This window comes from Venturia canescens, chromosome 4 (assembly GCF_019457755.1).
Source record: "Venturia canescens isolate UGA chromosome 4, ASM1945775v1, whole genome shotgun sequence".
NCBI lineage: Eukaryota > Metazoa > Arthropoda > Insecta > Hymenoptera > Ichneumonidae > Venturia > Venturia canescens.
In genome coordinates, this window is record NC_057424.1 from 6,754,451 (window position 1) to 6,780,340 (window position 25,890).

General features: G+C 38.1%; 3 protein-coding genes across 10 annotated transcripts in view; 2 read left to right on the forward strand and 1 right to left on the reverse strand.

Annotated features, from left to right (window-relative positions):
- Window positions 1-4,291, reverse strand: part of jar (Myosin heavy chain 95F jaguar) — a 32,045-nt gene extending 27,754 nt beyond the window's left edge. For all 4 annotated transcript variants that reach the window (XM_043416230.1, XM_043416228.1, XM_043416229.1 and 1 more), the window contains exon 1: window positions 4,141-4,291. The gene's annotated coding sequence lies outside the window, so the exon portion shown is untranslated. The remainder of the gene's footprint in view (window positions 1-4,140) is intronic.
- A 298-nt stretch (window positions 4,292-4,589) lies between these two features.
- LOC122409036 (beta-1,4-glucuronyltransferase 1-like) lies at window positions 4,590-16,289 on the forward strand. 4 transcript variants are annotated; one of them, XM_043416246.1, is made up of 7 exons: window positions 4,590-6,094; window positions 6,152-6,159; window positions 9,708-10,118; window positions 13,879-14,214; window positions 15,176-15,418; window positions 15,730-15,899; window positions 16,098-16,289. In XM_043416246.1, exons 1-7 carry the CDS (start codon window positions 6,058-6,060, stop codon window positions 16,186-16,188), a joined length of 1,296 nt encoding a protein of 431 aa, XP_043272181.1. In that variant the 5' UTR covers window positions 4,590-6,057; the 3' UTR covers window positions 16,189-16,289. The 4 variants fall into 4 exon arrangements, 3 of the variants coding, with proteins under 3 accessions (XP_043272181.1, XP_043272180.1, XP_043272182.1); XM_043416245.1 differs by lacking the exon at window positions 6,152-6,159 and adding an exon at window positions 6,160-6,311 and having other exon boundaries at window positions 4,592-6,094; XR_006260590.1 differs by lacking the exon at window positions 6,152-6,159 and adding an exon at window positions 6,160-6,311 and having other exon boundaries at window positions 4,597-6,094; window positions 15,730-16,003.
- A 5,138-nt stretch (window positions 16,290-21,427) lies between these two features.
- LOC122409289 (zinc transporter ZIP1-like) overlaps window positions 21,428-25,890 on the forward strand; it is a 29,931-nt gene continuing 25,468 nt past the window's right edge. The window contains exon 1 of one of the 2 annotated variants that reach the window (XM_043416742.1): window positions 21,428-21,509. The gene's annotated coding sequence lies outside the window, so the exon portion shown is untranslated. The other variant, XM_043416739.1, reaches the window with a different exon arrangement.

Genomic DNA, 25,890 nt, shown 5'->3' on the forward strand with positions numbered 1-25,890 from the left:
AACATCGTAATCATTATGCAACTCTCGCAACGTCGCGAAGACTGATTTTCCCAACATCCAGGACCGATTTAAACGCTAATGTATTTTACGAACAAGCTTTCCGTGGAGATCGTTGATCATCGAGGAACTCGTTGAAAAAACGTTGAAAACATGGGGCCAGAAATGTCAACTGAGTCATAGCAATTCGAGTAAAAAATCAAAGGGAAATATTTTTTGTTTTTTTTTTTTTCGTATTGAAATCGTGCGTGAAATGACGATTTTCAACTTTCCAGGATCTTGACCCTTCGCCTTGGTGATTGAGGATTGGTTTGCTCATTGAGTGGAAAAAAAAGTAGAAAAATGAAAGAGATATTTAGGGAGAAAACGTACTGCAAGTTCGAACATTTTGCTGCGCTCCTCCCACGAGCCAAATGATTGTTCGGCGATTGAATTCAAACAATCAAAGATTGGCCCCGATAATCTCCGAGTACGCAGCTCGACTGTTGGAAATGGATCTCCGAGCGAGAGAAAGCAGGCGATTGTGCCTCCGCGAATTTGAGTGTGGAACGATTTTGCTTCAATTTAATGAAACAAGAAAGAAAAAAATGGCAGAAAGAAGAACGGAGCGTGCGAACTGAAAGACTAGGGAGACGAATGAAGATAATAGCTCGTTTAATTGCAAGGTTCCTGTACAGGGATCGGGAGACGTGTGTAACGTGTAGAGAAAAGTCCAAGTCATATGAGAAATGTAACACGCGAGAGAGCGAAGAGTAACGTTCTTGTTCGCTCCTATACCGAGCGCAAACCTTCCTGGAGCAGTGAGGAGTGTCTGCGAGGGACCGGCCAAGGAGTGCGGTCGCAGAGGGAACGTTTCGTTCCACTCTCGTACACCTCACGGGGGCCGATAAGGAGATATAAGCTTGAATCACATGGTGGCATAAAGACAGAGCGTGAAAGAGAAGAATACACCTTGTGGGATAACGAACTGACGCATGAGCGAGTGAATCTTTCGTGAAATCTCAAATTAATACGACGAAAGAATGGAGAGTGAGAATAATCACGATATGCGATCGTGTATCTGGTTAATCAAGTCTTTCTCTATTTCATTTAAAAATCTTTAGACCGCAGCGTATTTGCACTGCTGCACTTTGACGCCTGGCAAATTCTCACGAGAAAAACACAGCACGGACAGACTTTTATACGAGTATTCGGGATAAATATATCGTTATTCTTTTACATTTGACCAAAGTACACAGTAATATTTTGGGGCCGAGAGGAGTTCTGTCAAATTTTACTGTGCAGGACAGGCAAAATTTAGGCCTGTGACGTTTTTACGTCGAACGATTTTTCGATATCTGAATGTCACTCGTGCCTTCGGTGAAATGTCTAAAATTTTTGTATCGTTGACGTACACCATTTGAAAATAGGTAAATCTTCTTTACGACGAAGATTTACTTCTTTTGGGACGGTGCAGCTCAGTATACTAAAATTTGAAACGTCCGCGAACACAAAGTCCGCTCGTAAACAAAGCGACTGCCTGAAATTTACGACCCCGAAGTTTGCAACGTTGGAGTCCAACGAAACGAACGAAAAAAACATTCGTAATTCACCGGTTTTTTATTTCACGAAGTATCGATGCAGCCTGATAAACTACGAATTGCAATTCGACGGGGAACGGAATTGGAGAATTGCTGAAATTGTTGTTGAGCAAAATTCAGTGCGCCGGTAAAAGGAGAATACGAAACTATTCAATTTTTCGTACAGCACAATTATTGCTATGTCATCTTCTAAATTTTCATCAAATATAATCATTTCATTATTCATTATTTGGTCCAAGGTTGCTACAAAAACAGTAATTTTTCGTACAAAAGTATCCCGGTGAAACGGTCACGAATCGCCTCCGAGTAAAATCACTTAAGCGCGGAGAGCCCGGTAGCCGATCAAGTTGCGATCCGGAAAAATAATGGATCCCAAGTACCACGAGGCATTCTGGAAGATAAACGATCGAGCGAGTGGAATTTCATTGAATTTTATTCTCGATTAAACAGCATTTTTTTGAATTTCTCATGATTATCATGGTGCCAAGAGACTGCCAGGGTGTGAACGGTTACTTTTACTTTTTAGACGTGCTGTAACGCGAGATACGATAACCGCCCGAGTGCACTGGCTCAGGAGCCGTTGCAGGTTGCAGCTGACGTTGCTACTCGAAAGAATTTTCTGTGTATCTGCATACGCGTGTGTGTCTGCGAGTCTACCTCCGGCTCGAATGGTGAAGCACATTTTCAAATTGTCCACCTGCCACTGTGCACCATCACGAGACCTTTCCACACGCATTATGTTTGTCCACGTGTGTTAGGCACACTGGAAAAAACACGCGCGCGCGCGTGTATTCGACGGTCTTTATGATTATGATGAATCATTGCTGGATAAAATAAAAGCGCAAAATCTGCCACAAACCGCCGACTGGAAACCCACGTTCGTGTCCCAACCGAGTTCCAATGAGCAGAAACCTCCTCGAGGCTCTTACGTAAGAATGTGACTTAAAATATCCGAGTCCTCGAATCAATATTACGCGAATACTGCAACCGTTTGTTTACAAAGCATTCAATTTGGACGGAGGATTGAGAAAATCTAAAACTTCGTTTGCGTCCGTCCCTTGAATTTGTCGTAATTCAAATTATAGCGCTCGACGAAGCAGCTTCGAAGAGAATCATGAAAATTAAGAATTTAATGGAAAAAATGGGCGTCCGTACGAGCTCAGTTACAATGTAAGTGTCACAGTGCAAGAACTCGATCATTTCGCGCAGCAAAATTGCCCAAGTATTTTTTCGGCTTCTCGCGGCGTCTTTGGAATCAAGGTGAACGAAAAAATTCGTGAAATTCAGTAGTCCGGCTTATCGCCAGTCGGAGTTATTCAGCGATTACAGCGGTGCGCAGCAACGCGTGTGTACTACGGCTGGTGGGCGCCCGCAAAAAGAGCTACCTGTTGCTACAGTACTTCACCAACTTAGTCACCGAACTTGCCGACCATTGAGAGAGAAAAAAATGCCTGGAACCTGAGGGAAAAGGGAAACGCGGCAGAAAGTGTCTCCCCCATTTATTTGTTAAATTGTATGAATTCCCGTTGAATCGACGCGCCACACATTACGGCAACGAAGTCTTATCGATGCTAATTCCCGATGGGCCTCATTTGCATATTACTATATCACAGCTCACACGTTCTCCTCGAACACTCACTCAAATAAATTCGTCACGCCGATTGTATTTCCCAAACTCAACAGAAACTGGTACGACCGATTTTCGTTTGTTTTTTCGATTGAATTTCGTCGCTCTTCGATCGAACCGATGATTCATCGATGCAAAGAATTCACTGAATTGCAAGAAAAATAAACAATTTGTGAAACTCTGTCTGTTCGTTTCATTGTTTTTGTACGTTTGTGTGGTTGAATATTCATGAATTCGGATTATTTCCATCTTGAGTTCAGAATGCAGAAAAAGTGAGTTGCTCGTTGTGTTCCCTTGTGCAGCGCTACATTTCAATTTGCAGGTATAGTCAGCCCATTTTTTTATTCAACAATTCATCTACCGAAATCTATTCTACGCATTCATCGATCAAGCGTTTCACTCGATCGTAATATGTCTTTGAAAAACTAGGAAACATCGAATCGAATGTGGATTACTTTTCTATGAAAATCTTTTGTCTTATCAGTTTGGGTGTTGCCGAATTAAACTACTTCGATTGATCTACCGAAAATTGTGTTTAGTGATAAAGATAACGGAATGAAAAGGCGAGTTGCTCGGTCAAAACAATCGGAAGTGAAGATGAATTTGTAACTTTGTTAACCTCCTCTTTTTCCATTGTCTTGAGTTCGAAACGGTTGTTTTCCGAATTCACTGCAATTTTTTAATTTCGAGACCATCGCCTGTCCACAACGTTTCCTATTCAGATGAGTTAGTACGTGTGTCAGGTTGCTCTCGAAGTTTGCAATCGGAAGAATAGTAATGCGTCGAAGTTTGAAGGACACGGAAGAAAAAAAAGAAAACAATGACCGATTCGTTCTTTGGGATGAGATTACTGGGGTAAAGACGAGCAATTCGATGCTATTCGAAGTCAAGAACGTCAGAAATGAAAGGGAGAAAAAAAGATTGCACAGTACTTACCGAACAGTATTTTTTAAATTTCCTTGAATCCACTCTGAAACACTCGACACGAGTCGCACGAGGTTCCGCGCTCAACTGCCGCTTAGATTTTCCTCATCGTTCGAGTTCGGTCGTTCCCGTTGATCCTCGGGGCTGCCACGCGTATCCCCGAAGCAATCATCTGTTGGATCACTTTCGTTCTTAAAAAAAGCGGCTTGAGAAAAGAAAAAAACAAATGCCAGGATTCGATATTTTATTCATCATGTATTGATATTCTTCGAACAATTTTTTTGAAATTGTGAAAATCAAAATAAACAATTGCCAATTACTGCAGAGACCAGTTCAGTTTGAAAATAATCGATGGGTCTATTCAAACTCGAGAGGAGAGAGACAGATAATTGATTTGTTGCGACCAATCTATTTATTGTTTACATTTGTTTACTTACGAACTTTTTTTAATCCGAACGGAATCTCGATCGATCAAGAAGCTTGACGTTTCTACCTACAGATCGCATAGATGGTACGCGAACGGTACGAACGGATCGGTCTTGGAAAAATTCGTGTTGCACCATCTCGCGGTTGGGTTTTCGACTGTTGGTTCAACGATTGTCCGGTCCGAAGATAAATTGACGCGAGGAGCAATTTCGGTCGATAATATTGGAATGGAATGGAAGTTCCAAGTTTCCACGCATTTATTTCAATGGCGCTGCTAAGCAGCTTGAAACATCGTAAATCGTAAACAGTAAACATACTGGAAATTCTTCAGAGGCAATTCGTTCATTTTGCACAAGTTTACATTGCTGATGAGATGAGTCAAGCTCGTTGGTCGTCGTTTTTTTGAATGATTGTTCTCGAAATGAGCAGTGAACCCCAAAAAAATGTCTCAAACGCGATCATCGTTTTGAAGTCGTTTGTAATTGAGTGTTGCAGAAACTTGTCCCGACCGGATATGTTTTAGTTCATTCAAGGGAATATTTACACAATGGCGAAAGTCTGACGAGAAAGTATTCGATTCACAGATCTTAAAACAGTGCACTTGCCCAGTTCCAGGTGACTCGATCGCTAAGGCACCAAACGTTCGGTTATATGAACCGTGACCACGGCGTGACAAGTGATAAAAAAGTCTCATTATTTTCACGAACATATTGCATTTCGTATATCCCAATACAAAATCCAGAACGACCGAATCGATTCGACGAATCGTTCGTCAGGTAATCGCCTGCGATTTTCTACTCAGAATTTAAAAAAAGCCAAGAAATCAACGTCATCGGAGATTATACTGAAAATAAAAAAAGCGTAAACTCGCAATATCATCTGAACTATTGTCATTATTTTGTTATCAAAGAAGTAAATTTTGGAAGTATTCGAAAAACGTTGGAAATGCAATTATCCCAGATTTTGAGTGAAGACGGACGCGAAAAAACTGAACCATCCTTCAGATCCAATTTCTGCGGAGAAAAACAACACCCACTTCTTTTATGAGTGGCAAAAGTGCCGAAACATTTGCTGTGCCCAAGCATCTTTAATCAGTAGATCTTACGGCTTGGTTCTAGTTGACCAAAGTTTTACTTCAAATTCATCGACACGATTTTTATATCGAAATCTCAATAAAGGAAATTTAACCCTTCGACAGTCGCGTTATGAGACTTTCTCTCGAATTGGCTACGAGAGAGTCTCTCATCACGTGACTAACGAACGTTGGCGAGAACGACGCGGAAACAGTTTATTTTTCCTTTTCTTTCCTCTTTTCCTATTCCCTCATCAAAATCATAACGAACCTTCGCAGAAAGTCGCGGATTTATGTATTCGGTGTGAGCGATATGCTTGTTTTATAAACTCCAATCTTCAGCTGACTTCACACATGTCAATACGGAATCTCTTGTGACAATGAGAGATCGTTCGGCTCCCAAGCTTGGGTATTAAGAATCTTATCGTCTGATGATCGAAATAGAAACATGGGTTGTTACCGTAACAGGTGAGTTCAAATATCACTAGAAGCTCGTTTTAAATTGACGTTTCTAAGCGGTCTCAGTTTTTCAGGTAATAAAGTGTAGGAAACGGAATTGCCAAAAAAATACAGTTCGAAGCTTCCTGTCGTGTCGATGAGTGCGAAAATACTTCGTTCTTTCGTTCGGTTCGTTTTGCTCGTCGTCTTCGCTACCCCGGAAGCTTTGGCCTCTCCAAACACCGGAGTGAGTTTAACGATAACCGAAAGATTCATTTTTCCCAAGTATTACTTTATATCTAGAGAGCGATATCTTCGAGTTTATCCCACGTTTATATATTTTTGACAGCAGCTAACCCGACGAATATTGTTACGCAATGAGCGTGCGCACACGGATTCCAATGTAAATTATTAACGAGTGTGAAGTTCAGAAATCTTTTTATCCCGAAAATGGAAAAGCGAGTAGATGAGCAATCGAAAGAATCGATGAGGAATCTGCTCGTCGCCAGCAGACTCGTGTCTGGCCTCGTTGGAGTTTCGGCAAGCGCAAAACGGGACGGTTGCGGGTCGGTACGGTAGTACGAATGCGGCGCGATGCGTAGACGTCAAATAGAGCGCCGTCTCGTTGCAAAAATACGACCTGACGGCGGCAGCCCGTTCTGTTGAGCGTGCTGACGGATCGGAAATGCAATTCGATCAAAATGACGAAGCTCCGCGCGTATTGATAAATATTTTGACGCGGACTAGAAAGCTTTTCCTTTTCATTTCCTGCTCATCTAGAGCGACGGTGCTCCGAACGAACTTTTTCACTCCGATTAAGGTAGTTCATGCACGAAACAATTTTCTTAAGAAAGTCTTAAAATTTACACAGAGTTTAAATGGCTGGTCGACTGACACCCGTGTCAAATTTTAAAGGGTTCGTCTTCTTGGTTATTCAAATAAACACGTTTAAATATGAAGAAAAATACACAGGGTTACAGGGACTGTGCACTGAAAAAAAGGATTGGTAAATTTGACTCACCAAATGCGGTCAACGAAAATGTGTTAAAATTTATCAAATTTAGTTCAACTTGAACACGTAATAGTTGATCTAATAAAACCGATTTGTAGTTTTATTAATATGAATTACTTCATATCTTTTCAATCCAATCACATTTCGATTGTTACAATCAATTTTTTTTTAACTGAAAAGAGGATTAGTAAATTTAACTCACTGAATGTGGTAAACGAAAATGCGTGTTAAAATTGATTAAATTTAGTTAAACTTGAACACGTAATAGTTGATCTAATAAAGCCGATTTGGTTAAAGTAACCATATAGTTTTTAATTAATTAATTAATTAATTACTTCATATTTATTCAATCAAATCACATTTCGATTGTCATACAATCAATTTTAATCAATTTTTTTTTTAACTTATACTCTGCACGTGGTAACCGATATACTAAAGTATTTTGTTGAAGTGAATTATCAGCAGTGATGTTGCGGTTATATATTAGATGGTGGACAAAAAAAAAGAAACTGGCATAAAAATGATTATTCTCAGGATTTTTGAACCACAGAGAGGTTACAGAAAACTGATATACAATTTTTTTTTAAACTCGTTTGTTTTTTTTTTTTTTTTTTTTTTAATAAAAAAACTATTTATACCGCGTAAAAAATCGATTATTTTTTCTTATAACGAATGAACGCTTTTTACGAAGTTTATGAAAAACGTACGCAATAACAATTGAATATGTAACTAAAGTTTGGAAAAAAATTCGAAACGATTGTCTTATTAGTAATAAAGATATATTATCTTAAAGATCGAACGAAATTGGTAACGAGCACTCGTATGTTTACTTCGTGCGTTTGCACGTTTGTTTAACCCTTCGTGGTCACACATTCTAGAAAAAACGTGCTGTTCGCACGGGGTCGGAATGACCCCAGCCATGTTTGAACGCTCACCGCGTCGTCAGTATCGTTCCGAACGACACATCAAAATTCACGATATTAGTTTGAACCTTTCCGAATGAGAATATCATGGAAAAAAATTTTATCCAATTTTCAAAACAGCAAAATAAATTAATACCAAGGTCGTGTTTTAGAAAAAAACTATTTTTTACTAAAAAAATCATAACTCTGGCAATGCTTTAACCAGCTTCCTCGGGCGCGGATAATTAAAAAATTCTAGATTAAAGTTGTTATTGGGGTCATTTTGACCCCCGGGGACCACGGAGGGTTGATTCGCGCGTTTGCACGTTTGTTTACTTCGGCATTTTGCATGTTTCTTCTTGGCTTGGCCCATTCCTGTCATAGCCTTCTGTCTTTTCATTAATATTTTTTTCTCGATCGATTTTCCGTTGTGTTTTCCCTCTGCGCTCTTTGAAGCGATTTTTTATTTGAAAAATTATAGTATTCTAGCCAGGGACGAATGAAATTTGGGGTTCAGTCAGTGATGGATCCACGATTAATTGGTTGGCTTGTAATTTCATTCGCCAAAGGATAAGTTGAAAAAATTGATTTACAACTTTGAATTAATAACTCTGACATAAATTTAAAGTGATTACATCTTTAATTAGGAAGTAAAAATCGATGCAATTTAGACACCTAGAAAATACGATGCTTCGGGCACCTTAAAAAATGATAAATCTTTTAGATTCGTGAATATTTTCCTCTTCGTTCCTTCTCTGAATACTTTTACGTCAACTTTCAACGAATTTCGAATTCAATGATCCGAAAAAAATGTTTTTTGACGTCTACGATGTTACGTTTTTTGAGCGGAATGACACTACCGTCGAGCGTACGGTGGTTTTTTTCTCAAGAGTTTGTTTAAAAACTGAAGTCACTTTCCAAATATGGAATGACAAAGATCGTGAAAAAAACCATCATTCTATGTCACGGACTGCGTCACGAAACTACGTCAATGTTGTGGGTTTGAAGAGAGTTGGGAGAAAGGCTAGGATTCACTTTTCTTTATGCCCGCGAGTCCGCTTTTTATGTGTGTGCGTTTTTACAGTTGCGGGCTTGCCCATGTCGCACGATTTCGGACGTGGCTCGCTTCTTCACACTGCAATCTCATGTCTCTGTATCTTATTTAATGGTGCAATTCTTATGTCTACAATGATTAAATTCGTCATAGTTTTTGCGTCGTTCTCGCTTGACGCCATCGAAAACAAATCAACAACGACTCACGATAGCGTTTGTAAATACAAAATTTGAACTATCTACGCTTCTTTTAGATTTGGTTATTATCATTATCAGCCGTTGGCCCTTGGAAGCATACAAACATCGAGTTCGTCCTCGTTCCATCTCGTCGACTTTCCGCTTTGTAATCACTTCGACACCCAAAAATATTTACTTCTAGTGCAGCGATAAAATTTATCCGAGGGAGGTAATTTTGCTTCCAGTTTACGTTACGCAATAAAGTTACACGATCTCATGCTGGAAAGGAAGCTTTTCGTTGACGAACTTGAGGGACTTTGTACAACACTAGGATCAAATTTATGAGTTTTTTTTGTACGATCCCATGAAAATGAGCGCTGTCAAAAAAGGGATGGCGTAAGCCCAGCAACTGAAATTAATGCGAACGATTGAATTGCACCTCTCGACGCCATCATTTGACATCAGCAAAGTCATCATTTCGGACTATTCGTTTCCGCAGCGGTCGACAAGAGCATCGCTCTCTCCGAAAGCTGAATGGGTGGAACCTCTGACGCTAGAACAGGCTATAAAATGCACCGACAAACCGCTCACACAAAGAGAGGCTCTCCGAGGTCACGAGAAGGAATACAAAGTTCTGTACAATTATGTGCCAATGAGCAAGCGGTTCAGATGCTGGCAAAGCGTAACCTACGCGACCAATGGAGATTTTACTTTTCTGGACAACCTTGAACCGCTACTCGACAAATGGAAAGCCCCAATCTCGGTAGCCCTCCATGCACCTGGAACAGATTTCCAGCAGACAATGGATTCGATCGGATACATGAGAAGGTGCTCCCCTCAGAAATCGCTCATTTCACAGTTGGTCTCGTTTCATCTGTACTATGAGAATAAACACGCACCGTTCGAAAAGGCGAGTCTCATTTTTCGAGTTGTTTTTTTCTCATCAGTCGAAGCAAAATTGAGATTTGAAAGCCTGCATTTTTTTTCATCGACTTCTTAACTTTTTCGTTAAAAACTACACGGAGAGACTTTTATAGCAAAAATTACTGTTTTTATAGTAACGTCGGACCACATCGATATTATAATAATAATCGCTACGGAGTGTGTCAGATAATGCAAAAGTTCGGGGAACCATTACCACGGTTCGTAGTAAATAACGAGCTGTACTATATCAAAAATGATGACCGAGCGAATTTTGATAAAAAACATAGTAAATAATGAAATGATTTGATGAAAATTTAGGAGATAACAGAGCAGTCGTTTCTCTGTGCTGTACGAAAAATTGCATAGTTTTGTATTTTCCCTTTTACCGCACTGAATTTTGCTCAATAACATAGTAAAATTCATGCGTACACCGATTATATGAGGCGTTGCTAGTATAAACATGAAAATTAAGGAGTGGCACATAGTAAAATTTCAAGCAATTTGTCCAGTCCAATTTACCAATTTTTAACATTTCGCCAGAGACACGAGTGACAGTTGGATATCGATTCATCGTTCGATGTAAATTACTATGTAAAATTACTATGCACTTTGTTGAAATGTAATGGAATGGCGATATAGAACAGCGCTGCTACAAAACATAGCAAATTTTTCTAGCAAATTCATCCGAAATATTCGTATAAAAGTCTCTCCGTGTAGCCGACCATAGCTTAGCCTGCTAATTTAAAAAAAGGCCGAGTTCAGGAAGATTTAGCAGCAACTCGAACTGGCATTGACTACAATTGAGGGGTCTATCCTAATCAGAATTTTCAAAAAATTGATTTTTTTCATTGCATTTTTTGAAAGTATACACTTGCATAACAGTAAGTGTACTTTTGAGCGATGTTTATTAAACGCGTTTTTCTCATAATCACGATTTTGGACGGCTCGTTGATAAAATCTCCGAAACTATTCAACCGATTCTTACCAAAATTTTACCGCATGTTCTTTGTGACTATGGTTTTAGCGCGTATCATATGAATTTTGAAATTTTCATTGGAACTATTTTTTTTTTTACAAAAACCGATAAAAACATATTTTTTCGCAGTTTTTTCTGCCAAAACACACAAAACGGTGTGAACATATTGATTTGCCATCGTACCAATATTTTCGTGGTTTGAAGACAACGAAAACAAATACTTCTCAAATTTCCAGCTTTCTAAAAAGTGTCCTTCTCAATGAGAAAAAATAAATTTTTTCAATTTTGTTGAAAATTACGCGAAAATTAACGTGGACCATTAAGAAAGTTGTTTTATTAGAAAGTATGTGCAAAAACCGAAACTTTATCTTTTGACATTTTTTTTGTGTGACCATTAGTTTTCAATACACGGAGAATTGAAAAAAAAAAACGAAAAAGCAAAAACTGTGAGTAAAATTGAGCAGTTAAAAACTCCCGACTGAAAAATTGTATAGCGTATTTAAAATAAAACGAAGTCGAGAAAAAAATGAATGTTAGAAAAAAACAATATTGTAAAAAAAGGATATGCGTTTCCAGAAAATGATTTTTTCTTAAGAAAGTTGCAGTAAACTTTGAAAAGATTTAAATAAAAATAGATTAATAATAAGATAGATAAGAAACCATTTAATACAACTCCCTCGAGATTCGATTTTTATGGTTAATATCGATTGATGGTAGTTAAGTCATTTATATATGAAAATAAAAATTTTAATATAGTAATTGTCGAAGTTGAATGATTGTACAAAGAATGAAGGTGATAATAAAACAAAAAATTTTACACACAAACAACTAAAATATGTTATAATCATAATGGAGTTTAATATTTTTCGGGAGATGTCTCTAACTCTTACTCAATGATTTGATTAGAGACTTCTCCCGAAAAATATTAAACTCCATTATGATTATAACATATTTTAGTTGTTTGTGTGTAAAATTTTTTGTTTTATTATCACCTTCATTCTTTGTACAATCATTCAACTTACTCAATGATTTGATTAGAGACTTCTCCCGAAAAATATTAAACTCCATTATGATTATAACATATTTTAGTTGTTTGTGTGTAAAATTTTTTGTTTTATTATCACCTTCATTCTTTGTACAATCATTCAACTTCGACAATTACTATATTAAAATTTTTATTTTCATATATAAATGACTTAACTACCATCAATCGATATTAACCATAAAAATCGAATCTCGAGGGAGTTGTATTAAATGGTTTCTTATCTATCTTATTATTAATCTATTTTTATTTAAATCTTTTCAAAGTTTACTGCAACTTTCTTAAGAAAAAATCATTTTCTGGAAACGCATATCCTTTTTTTACAATATTGTTTTTTTCTAACATTCATTTTTTTCTCGACTTCGTTTTATTTTAAATACGCTATACAATTTTTCAGTCGGGAGTTTTTTAAATGTTTTTTTAAAACATTATTTTTACAAAGTTGATTTTCTACTACAAATTTTCAATACACTATATAATTTTTTCAGTCGGGAGTTTTCTTCCTTTATTTTTGCCTATCAATCGTTATTTTTTGGTTTTTTTGTAGAATACCATCAAATCAGTCTTATTGAATGAAAAAAAGTTAATGAAATTGTCGATTTTTTTTTTTCGATCGTCGTATTAATTGTACACGTTGTACTAAGAAAAAAATGAATGATTAACTGTCCTAATAAGTACTGTATATTTTGAACATGTACTTCAAGAAAAAATGTCCAAAAATGTGACACAATGTTTTAACATCACTGTGAGCTGAATATCCGACAATTCAGTGTCCTGCACACAATAAGTCTTTCTTTTGTCAAGTTTCCCAATTTGTTTATTAGCTTCGCATCAGCGTGCATTCTCCGTTTCACATGCAGTGTCCACAACAAACAGCAGACGTCTCGATTCATGGGTTGAGTAATAGAAAAAAAAAATTGGAAGAGTAACAAATCAGTGGTGCATTTTTTTTGCATTTGTGTCGTTAATTCCAGAAATAATTTAGGAAAAAAAACTAATAAAAATTATGCATAATTGTTGTCAAAATTGCACTTCAATAGCGCCATATTTCCGTGGGACACGAGCGCCGCCATCGGTAGTGCGGATCGCTAATAGCTGCTGAGAGCTGAATGAAAGGCGATCCAGAACAGCGTGAAGTAGTCGATAGTCGAATATGATGCGATATATTTAAACTGAGTATAGCGTAAATATCAATTAAAAAGGAAAATATTCAATATATTTTGATTAAATTTGCTTTAGAACACTCTCTGCCACTCACAGAAGGACAAGCACAAAATTGGTTAAGACAACTATCACCGTTTTCGAGAAAACTGGCGACAAAGGAATATCCCTCCACCCACTGATCGCAGTGAAACGCATAACTCCCGTCTTTTGGCCCTGCGGGCAGTCGGGAGTTAAAAATTTGAAATTATTTATAGATAATTCTGACACTTCAAACGACACATCAAAAATTTATGAAGTCATTTAGAGATTGTAAAAAATTGGGGTGGCCCACTTGATATGGAATACCCCATTTATAATTTATCAAAAAAAATCGTGAAAATAGTATTCTTTTGGCCGTCTATTTAAGCTAGAACCAGCAGGAACCCTTAAAAGAATAGGCAGATTTGGCTCGAAATTCGCTTATTTTCAAAATTTCATAGATTTCTCGATAAATCATAAAAATGATAAGAGCCATTGCCGATTTTTTGAAGAAAGAATGTCAATGCTTTTCTTGCTTTTCTTCAGGTACCACCGAGCAAAGATTTTCTCTCCAAAGCTTACGACTGCAAGCAGCGTGCACCGTGGAAAGAAATCTCCCACGCTCAAACGTTCAAGAATAAAGAAGAGCTCATTTATCCCGTGAACGTGGGTCGCAATATTGCAAAGGAAGCCGCGCTAACTCATTACATTCTCGTGGCCGATATCGAGATGTATCCGAGTCCGAATTTAGCTACAGAATTCCTCGAAATGATTAGAAGAAACGATCAACCGCAATATTTGGAAAAGAATCCAAAAGTATTCGTGCTGCCTCCTTTCGAGGTCCTCAAAGACGGCGTTGTGCCATCAAGCAAAACCGAACTCGTGAGTATACGATTCGCATTTTCTTATCGTCGAATAAGTTCTCAATAGAAAAAAGCGGGTTTTCGGAATACAAAAAATAAAACAACGAATTACGGAGTAACCTCAATTCGGTGAAACAATTTCAACAATTTTTTTAGATGCTACAGATAATAAAAATCTAGTTTATTGATTGTGACATCATAATTGAATATGTGAACAAGATTTCCGGAATTTTTAAAACACGAATATCAGTAGTTCACTCGATGGTATATAGCAAAGGCACTTTGGAAAAAAGTTGTCCACCGGTGAACACTGTAAATCAAAATCTACTCGACCAATCCTCTTGAAATTTTGCATGAAAATCAGTGTTTTCACTTCCAAGTGCCACAAAAAATGCAAAAAATCGAAAAAAAATCCTCTCGTCGATACCTGGTTAATTGTGTAAGAAAATACCATGCCAAATTTCAAAAGGATCAGTCCAATAGATTTTCATTTGTACTCTTCACCGATGGATAACTTTTTTCTGAAGTGCCTCCGAAGATTTGCTACCATCGAGTGAATTATTAATGTTCGGGTTTTAAAAATTCCGGAAATATTGTTCACATATTGTAATATCATGTCACAGTCAATAAAATTGAGTTGTTATTACCTGTAACGTCTAAAGAAAACTCTTAAAATTGGGCCTTTTTTCCACCGAATAGACCTTACCCTCCCCTTAAAAGGGAACAAAGAAATGGCGATTGAAAAGCGCATATTCCGCCAATGTTCCAAACCTTTTGTCGATTTTGATGGGTTTCGGTACACGAAAAGTAGGAAAAAATTAGAAGGGGACAAAAATAGAAATGGTGTGAAAATTGAAGGCTACGGGGAGCAAGGAACTTCGAGCTACGAAAGCTTTTCTTACTACTTCGATAATCGATACCACCACATTTATGGTTTTCGAGACAATGTTTGCTTCAGTTAGAGTGACGACTTATTGCAGGTGGAGATGTTGAACGCAGAAAAAGCTTTTCCCTTTCACGATCGTATATGCAAATCTTGCCACGCTGTGCCCCATGCCAATGCATGGAAACTCACGCCGCAGTCTGAATATCTCGAAGTGTCTTCCCTGGGAAATAGAACTGGCCGGTTCAAACACTGGGAACCTGTGTACATAGGAACGGCTGATGATCCGGTATACGACGAGAGGGTCACGTGGGATGGCCAAAGTGACAGGAGGGTACAAGTGAGTGCAGTATATTTACACCATCATGGTGCAACGGAGCTGCCAATTTCGGAAGCGAATTTTTCGAATTTTTCTCTGATCGTGATAAAAAACGTTGCAGTCCATTTTTTCCCTTGTTTGCCTAAGCTGAAATATTGCCTTCTATAATTTGGTCAAACCTCGAAGAATTGCAACTTCGTTTTGGGTCTTTTGACGACGTGAAAAAAACCAATAATTGGCGAATACTCAACCAGCGAAATTCATCTCGTTGATTTCTCTGCTGGCAATCTTCATTTTTCTGCATTCATTTTATTATTCGCATGATTTTTCAGGGCTGGCTACTCTGCGCTCTCGACTACCAATTCCTAATATTGAACGATGCGTTTGTCGTTCACCGTCCGGGCAGAAAGGAGCGTACGAAGAATAACGAACGACATAAAACGTTGATTCGACAGATGAATAAACGCATCCAGGAAGAAATTCTCCCAGAGTACAGAGCCAAGTACGGGTCGAAGGGTCATTGTCGAGTTTGACTCGCGCCAATTGACAGTAGCAGTGAGAATGACTGACGAAATCTCAATTCGATAAGTTGCTTCTAGTTTTAATGTACGTCTACGTACTGTGCTCGCCGCGAGGGAATTATGCAAGGGTTTGAATTTGATTTTCATCAATTGTCAATTTTATTTTTTTCTACCGGCAGAGGGTACTCGGCTTCGGCGGCCTCCTCGTGGACGGTTATCACAGTGCAGACACGAGCAAGATATTCTGCAGTTTCCCTCCGTCCTCGGTGATCGTGAGACGGTTAGGTTTTATTATAACTTTAAACTAAAATGAATGTTCGTTTTCGATCAAATGGATTTTGCTACGAAATAAGAAATCAATGAAAAAATTCGCTTGCGTTCATTTTGTGTACCGAAGCAGCCATTTACGTGGGACAGGACAGCGTTTCCATGCGTCAGGATAGTTCAATTGTCGCAATTTTACCTCATCGATCTCACTCGTCCGGGATCTTCGTAGTGCGGAGAAATTTTTGTTGACTGCGCGGCGAGTTCGCTTCTCAAAAAGCACTTGGAATCGTGACGAGCTCTAATAGACTTATATTTTTTGTGGTGACAACCTCACACGATAAAATCAGACTCGTGGAAGTCAATGGCCACATTATTCTACATTTTACTTTTACTTTTGCGACGGTGATAGACTCTCGGAAATAATTGTTGACTAGTCGACCAAGTCAACGCTGCATTTGCCCAGCGGGACAAAAATTATGGCAGCAGCCCACTCAAAGTGCAATGCAAATCTCGACGATGGTGACAGGCTCTGCGCAGTAATGCGTTAACACCAGAGTATTGAAAAATAAATAACGGGTTCGTAAAACGGAGTAATAATAATAAAATCAGGCCATCTCGATGGCTATTATTCACTTTTAATTTTCATCCACTGGAGTATAATTAATTTCGTAATACTGAATGTAGTTGAAATGTATGATTTTCTACAATTCTAAGCGAAAATCATGCATGGCGGTACATTTCGTTTCGAAATACTTGTACATCAAGATAAAAGATTGATCATGCACACATTCGGAGTCATAATTTTCAACGAGCGAAACAATGAGCAACTGCGTAATTGTGCTCGAATAATTAATTAAAAAGTACGATCGTGTATTCTTGTATACGTTCGAGCAACTTTTCCTTTCGATATTTCACCTAATACCGAAAGATCGCGTGCTTGAGTGATTTTAGAAACCAGTGGAAGGCAGAAAAGTCTATAAAACTATTGGATGGAACGAAAAAGATCGCGACTTCAATATATTTTTAAAAATATACCTGATCACAACTCGGTGCAGCAGATATTCTGTTCGTTGAAAAAAAGCAACGAGTCTATTTGAAGAGGCAATAAATTCGCAATAGTAAAGGAGTAAATTTCCGCTTTTTTTCCTCATTTACGAATATCGTAATAAACTGAATTGGCATGAAAATGGAAATTTCCAGCCAATAATAGAAAAGAGTGAGTCTTGCCGCACGTTTCACTGGAAAATTTCATCACCGGAGTTTCGACGAACGGCGGCAGGTAAAAAAATCCGCATTTTCCCGTTGGGAAAAAATGGCCATGATTACTTCGAGTCTTGAAAATTTTATAAAAGTCATAAATCATAATGCGATAAGCCATTAATTATAATTGTGTGGCATCATTTTCTACGAAATTTATTGAGAATGGATCGACGTCAAACCGGGAGTGAAGATGACCAGGAAACAATGCTCAACAAACTAAAAAACAAAATAAACATTCTCGGGACTTCCCCGAGATTCGATCGACGCAAGAGATTGGAAAAAAACGTGGTCACCATTCGATCCTACGTGATTTGCCTTCTTTAGGAGCTGCGAGGTCCCCCCGGACAAGGCGCGCGATCTGAATCCTTTGAATATCTGGACCATACGCGTAAATACGCGTGAATGTGCGCCGCTACTGATGCGATTTATAATCGAATAACAATGAGAATGAGGACATTTATCATCCTCAAATTCATGTGAAATTCCACCGACGGTCGAAAGTAGAATAAAAAATAGAATAAAAAAATGTCAAAATACCAATAAAATCGATTAAATTTGATTTTTGAGCATAAATCTCAATCACAAATTTCCGGTACGAATTCTCTTCGTTTTTTCATATCATTTGTTAAGGTAGTTCATGCACGAAACGATTTTAAAGGGTTCGTCTGATTATTGAGATAAACGTGTTCAAATATGAAAAAACAAATATACACAGGGTCATAGAGACTGTGCTTAAAAAATTGTTCATCTTTCCATATAACGAAACAACGCTTCTTACCAAGTTTATGAAAAGTAGGCAATAACAATTGAGTATGCAATGAACGTTTGGGAAAAAATTCGAAACGATTGTCTTACTAGTAATAAATATATATTACCTTAAAGATTGCACGAAATTGATGGTAATGAGCACTCGTATAACTTCACGTTTGCTTATTTCGGATTTTGTTTCTTTCATGGCTTGGGCCATTTCTGTCACAGCCTTCTGTCTTTTTTACTTTTTTCTTGATCCATTACCCTTCGTGTTTTCCCTTTGCGCTCTCCAATGCGATTTTTTTACATAAAAAACTAGAGTATTTTCACCACGGTTCAGTCAGTGATGGATCCCCAATTAACGATGTATGGTACAAAAGTCAAATACAAATTAGAAATTGATCAAATTTTGTGATAACGTTCTTCACCATCAAGTGCGAAAACACAATTTTTTTCAAAATTTTCTTCTCCTTAGTTATCGAGTAATTACGCATTAAAGCAGATTTCTTATGCCCGGAATGTATACCTATATATATGGAAACGCTAAGCTTATACACGTGAACTTTAGTGATCAATTACTCGATAACTATACAGAAGAAAAATCTTAAAAAATTAGTATTGTCAAATTTGGCACTAAAGAATATGTTCACTAAATTTTATTAAATTCTTATCATTTTGAAATTTTTATTGTATTTAACATAGTTTAGCATGGCAATATTGTATCGTCGCTAGCCACCCTCCTTAAAAAAAATCTACTTATCATTTCGAATTAATAACTCTGACATAAATTTAAAGTAATTATATCTTTAATTAGGAAGTAAAAATCGACCGAGTTTAGACACCCATAAAATACGATTTTTCGTGCATGATCTACTTTACACTGGAATACGTTGAGTGAATAATTGAATAAATGCATTTCACAGCGACCCATGAACGAGCTCAGTTCTCGAGTCGATGTCTGAGTCAAGCAAATTTAAAATTTGGCCGAATTCTTTTTAACGCAACCGGGACAATTGTTCACCATAACTTGTGATCTTTTATCATTCTTCGTTTTATTATTTCTTTATTATTTTATGTTTATATAGAAAGCATAAAAGAGGGGTGGATGGGTGATTCAAGGCTTTAGAAAAGAATAAATATTTCACGATTCTCATCGTACATTATAAAGTTTTTATATTGTTCTTCACGGCGGATGGGCCAGACGCACCGAACTGCTTACCAGTGCCAGTGCTGTGCTAGTAACTAATTTGACTTTATCTCAGACGGCGACGTTATCATCGTTATAGCTCGAGAATGCGTAGAGATATTCGTCGTGTTCGTATTCGTATGTCATTGAACGCTTACTTCACGCTCGATGTAGAGCCTCAAGTGCACGCACGTGTATCAAACTTCAGAGTTCTTTTGATGATCACTCGCCGGAATCGAGCTTAGGTTCTTAAGTACCTTTCGTGTTAAGCTCGTGATAATAAAAGTCTATATTTGCTTATCCAATCGCGAACTATTTTTCGTAATATTCGAAGAATCGGGGGAGAAAAAACGCGTCGAAAAACACTTATGGATTGACCGTTGGTCAGATATCGAAATGAGAAGATTACCAACTTGGAACAATCGATCGAGTCGTTTCCGAGCGATACAACAGTCGGTAGAAATGGGTCAACGAGCCGTTTGCCGCTAAATCTAAATCGCCGGGATCACAAATCGATGATGTGTCATCGAGTAGAAATGCTAATCGAGCTTTCCATTTTTTTCCGCATTCGTTGGACGTTTCGTGTACAAATGGTTTTACGATGTCTGCGACGAGTCTTCATGGCCGGGCGACAATCTCGGAAATTAGAACTTAGTGAATAAACCATTCATGAATATTCAACGAAACACGTTACATTGATCAGCATTTTCAATCTAAGAATTAATATATACGTGCCTCGATTATTCTCGTTCCAAACAAACGATCGCAACATTGCGTTTATCAATCCATTCATTTAAGAAAATAAAAAAAAAAAATAAAAAGTAAAAACGATTCAAAGTTTTTCAAGATGCTGCAACGAGACGAATCGACATTTTAGTTAGCCATTTTTTATGAGAAAAGATGAAAGAAAATCTCAATGAAATAAGTGGAACAAAATATTCTTCGCGATCGTGTTTCTCGATCCATCAACCCATAAATGTGCTGATGAAGAAAAACGTATTCCAGGTGCCAAAGAACGAGCTAAAAGATCATTGATATTCTTCTCAATTATTCTACGGTTTGAACCGTCAAATTGTGGATGAATGTACGAAAAAATGCACGGATTCGATCCATTTATAAATAGCTGAGAAGATCGAATGTTCGAACGAATTGGAGAAACGAGACTGGAAATTTGAGTGCAATTGTTGAAAGAGCGTTTGACCGATTGATGACGGAAAATGGAGGGTAAAAATATCACTCTATTGGCAAACAGTCATCGAGGGATCTGCAGATCGATCACGCAGAGATATCGGTTATTCTGGATCAAGCGATTCACGTTATCAGATACAGCTGGCGTCAGGATAGAGGAAAAAATCGATAAGTACAGAATTTTTATTTTCGGCAGTGGAAATAAAAAAGGCTGAAACTCTTTTGAGAGGTATTGAAGCTCGTGGTACCGAGAACCGTACAAAGTTGTCATCGTTATCGCCGATAATCTCTTGCAGAAAATCTCAGCCCTCTCGTTCAATTCATATAAAAGTGATGAAAGCTCGAAAATCGTAAAGAATTTTGGAGATTCCTTTTTCGGTACTCAGAATGAAAAAAAAAACGATAAAAAAAAATGGTCGATCGGCTCCAATCGGCTCACTAATCGCTATATTTATTTGAAGGGTCTATGAAATAACCACCGAAACTTGGAACCTATTACGATGAATACAAATTTATTACCTACTCGTCCGAATGGAATTTTTTGTCTCTCAGTGACATCACATACTTTCTGAATATTATCGCGATCCGAAGGACGTCCTCAAATGCTAACAAGCTAATCGACGCCACCGAACTCATTTAAAACATAATCTTCGCTCAGAATGTACGGATACGCGTGTGTATTAGTTGTTGATTCGTGAATCGAGCGAATTTCTTTAGTTTTTCGAGGCCCCGAGCAGCATTTTGCCCACACACGCGTTCGCCTTTCCCTCCTCCGGTTCTCCAGAGCGTGTGCATTTCTTCGTTCGGTATAAAGCCTTCTTTTTAAGGTATAAAAGAGATCGGCAAAGGTGGGGAATGAGCCAGGGTGAACCAGAGCCAATTGGTCCTAAGACTCTCGCCGGTTGCAGCATTACGTACGGGGGAATTCCCAGCGTGGAAGGTAAGAGAACCTCGTTGCGCCGCTTACTCTTCTCACAGCTCTGAATCTGTTCGTTCGCGAGAATCTCTCACTCTCTTTGCGCCTCTACCTTCTTCGCGTGTGCGTTTTGACCAGCGAAAAGAGGTCCGGTCTGCCTCAAACGGGAGTGAGTTACAACAAAGCCCGCGTCTTTGTTTACCCAATATTTCATCAGCGAGACTATTTCACATTTTTTTCAAAGGATTAACGAAGCTGCAGCACTGCCCTCATCTTCTCCTCGTCCGTAAGTAAATACGATTCGGCTTCTTTCCTTTGGACACCTTCAATCGAAAAAAAATACGCGAATTGTCACGAACATTAGCCAGGTCAAAAAAATCGAGTGCTCGATCAAGTTTTTCCAAAAAAATCCTCAATTTATGCTCAAATTTATCCTCAAATGAGGTCTGCACTGTCAAATGTCTGTCAGATTTCACCATGCCACAGTGCTCCGATTCCTTTTCTTTATAACTAACGATTCGTCGCAGAGTAATTAAGGACTGTGTTTTTATCGTTCGATCGTCTTGAATACCTCGACATGACGAAACTGGGAAGAAACGAAAGTTCAAAAAATTGACGCTCGAACGCGCGAAGAAAATTTTCGATTCTTCCAATTCCGTTTTTTTACCTCGAACAAATGTAAAATTGACAGAAATCAAACTTCTTTTTTTCAAATATTCGCAAAATCTCATAAAAATAGTTTCGTTTTACGTTGTGAATTTTCGTTGATATCTCCTCCATTATCTTAACCGTTGCTGTAAGATATATTTTGTACAGTCAAATTCGATGGATTCACAGAATTCACAAGTTTATGTTAGCATTTGCTGGTTGAGTAGATAAGATATTAGCGATCAGACACTGACCCTCAATCACAATAAGCGTGTTCATTTACGTCGATACAAACCTCGTTTGTACACCGAATAATTAAGCATAGCAAAAGATAATTTGTCCAGTCGAACGTGAAGTAACGAAACTGAATAATTTATCGTTCCATTGGAGCAACAAATTGTTCGAACACAGAATTATAGTAACGAAAAGATGAATGAATCTTACGACGAGAAAACGGGAAATTGACGTATGAGTTTTTGTAATCAGAAGACAAAACGCTACTGCTTTTTTCACTGGTAACAACTTGAATTTTTATTGCCTCTATTTTTTCATCGTTGTTTACCTACGAAAATATTGGATAGAGAATTTCCTTGGAGATTTTAAACGGCTACGTCGTTGGTTATTTTTTTTCCATGGACAAGTTTTGATGTAATTGAAAGTGAACATCGAACGAAGGAACGACGCAGTTTTTCCATCATATTTTTAATTTCTAGTTATTTGCAGTCGTTCTATAGCTGTTTCAGTCGTGAAATTATTGGCGATGATCTATCGGTAATTGAAACCGAGTCGAATCGTGGATTAATCGCCTAAAATTGTTTAACGACCATGAAAAAAAAAAAAATGGGGACGGTCTCTTCGGTTTTGCGAATTCAACAATTGAGAGTTCGAGGAAGCTTATGAATTCTGTAAGTGAATTCGTCAACATTCCGCTTGCACAATCAGTGTCATCCACTTTCTCAATTCGTGCGAGTTCAACAAATCTTGCAACGCGGATTAGGCTTCCGGATGCGGAAATTTTGTCTGGAAAGATAACAATGTGCATAAGTATAAATTCGTCGGTTAGATCGTGCGAGTGATACACCCGCGAGGAAATTTATTATTCAGTGCCGCACGGCAAGTGATTCCCCCGACACTCCTACGCAGTGGGTAAAGCCCTCGCTCGATCAGACAGAATAAAACGTGAATTTTTCATCGAATTAAGCGACTCTGTGTATTCGAATTATTTTTCACGATTGCAATCTCTTTTCCCGAGAAACATTCCAAATGGGACTTTTTTTTATCATTTTTCCCGCAAACATGAAATATTATCTTTGATGCAATGAAATTTCGTATCGAGAAATTCATCAACAATTATTCTTATCAATATCCCCGGTTTGATGAACCCGTCGGAAAAGTGTCACTCTGGCCATTCCGAATGAAATTTAGGATCATCGCACTATTCTCGTTTCTTCAACAGTCGAATCGTCATTTTAGTTAACGCATCTTTATTTAAACAAATTTCTAACTTTTAAAAACGCTCATTTTTACGCATGCCACGCTTAACGTTGCTTCGCAATGTGCCCAGTTTTGTTGAATGGAAATCGGAGTATCGGCAGAAAAAAGTGCGTGAATCGAATTGCGGAAAACGAATTCCTCTTCCACCTCCGAAATTCCAATCAACCACAATCTCACTTTTTGTTTTATTATTTATAGCAATTTTATCAACATTTGACGAACCTTTCTCTGTTGTCGTACTTCATTTCTTGAAACGTAAGTCCTCTCCTTCCGGAAGGAAGATAAATATTTAGCAATTGTTTCTCGACAGGAAATCGCTTGTAAACGTCGCTCGCAAAGAATCAACGTCACCGAGCCGGTGAATCGGACTTTCCCAAGTGTAAAGAACGCTGATGAAAAATTGAACCATCTCCAACCTTCGCTCGCTGTCGTTGAATAATTTTAACGCAGTTCCCAACCATAACTTCGGACTTGGTAAAAGTTCGTTCTTTCGCTTTGCTTCAATTCCAAGAGCAACAAATTTTCTTCGACTCATCCCGTGCCCCGGACGCTCGGTGTAACGCAATTGACAAAAAAGTTCAAAGCCGAGCAATTCTTTCGAAAGTTATGTGAATGAGGAGTCGCCGGGGTCACAAAGAGCCCTGATGCTCGTTGTGACCAAAGTGGAAAAATGGTAGCGACCTACATCCGCGAAAACTGCTCTTTGGACTGTTGCTATTTGGACGTGTTTAAAATTGTAAATGAGGAAAACCACTCGAGATAATGCTTGGGAGTTTTGCATTATTAGGAAAAGAAATATGCAAAAACACGGAGACGAATATTTCTTGGTGCGTAAATCACTGGTTAGAAATTGTACGTCGACGAGTAACAGGACGGGGCGCAGAAGAATGTCGATTTCCATAAATATTAAGAAAATTTTCGAAAAATTCAATCCTCGTGTCCGAGAATTATTCTCTGAAAAAAACATCGTGCTTAAAATTCTAATTGGAAGTGGGTACGGGTTTAGTTGTTAGTGAAGCGTCATACATATTTCGACTCCGAATCAGCTTTGTCACGATAAGCGTCGAGTTACCTCGAACATTATTTTCTTTTTTACTTCAAACCGAAAACGAGCGGGATGACGTCAGGCGGGGTAACGCATATAAATAAGCGTGCAACGATCAACGTAATCGATTAATTGTCGACGGTTGATCATCGTCGACCCACTCAAACATGCAAATGTATATTTAACGAATTACGAAAGTGCAACTTAATTGCTCTAATTGCGACTCCGCGGCGAGTCGCACTCGCTTTCGTTTTCTGCGTTTCGTTGAATCTAATGTCAGGGGAAAAATAATCCCGATGTTACGAAGGAATCCGCAACTTTTTGCGTGCATGCAAAAATTAGCATAAACATGATGTATTTATGTCAACGAAATGATTCACGAAGGAATAAAAAAACGTTGAAGCGGATCGCGTTCCTCGTCATTTTGCTTTTACGACATCATTTCTCTCAATTAAGAAACAACGTATCGAGTTCGATACCCACCTTGAAGAAGGAAGATACAAAGCACATTTGTCACATCCATGAAATATGCTCGTGCGCATAACGCACCAATAAGACAGCTCTGGGTGTCACGACTGCAGAAATTTCCTCGCAAAATATCCACCGAGTGAGTGCAATTACTGGCAAACCCGTTAAATTCGTTTGCTCGGCAATAACTCGGGACATTTAAAAACTAAAGTAAAATCAATTTCCACCATCAATTCGCTTTAACTCGTTTTTTCTAGCCCGAGAAGAATTTCATTTCGAAACAAGATTTATCACAGTATTTATATCGATGTTTGAGAAACAATTTTTCATCTATTTCATCGGCAATTTTTCGATCCGGAACACCGTTTCCGACGACTAGTGAAAAATAGACGACCCAAATTTTCATAAAACTACCAACATTTCTCAATTTGCTGGTGACTCACGACTCGAAGATCCAACGCACAACTGTGCACACACACCAAAAGTATTGCTTCGATGGAAAACACATCCAAAAGGCGGAATTCAATTCATGTGCAGACTTTGAATCGTGTGAAAGTGTTGAAATCCTCAAAACTTGGGAGCTGCTCTCGTGCTTTGAGAAAACCCGAATTTAAATTCTTGTGCAAATTTTTTCGCGTTTCGTGGCTCTGAAAAAGGAATCGATATTCGATCAGCTCGCGAAACTGTAAGTGGTTAAATCTGAAAATCAATTGACCTCATGAGGATCGAGAAAAATATAAGAAAAAACTT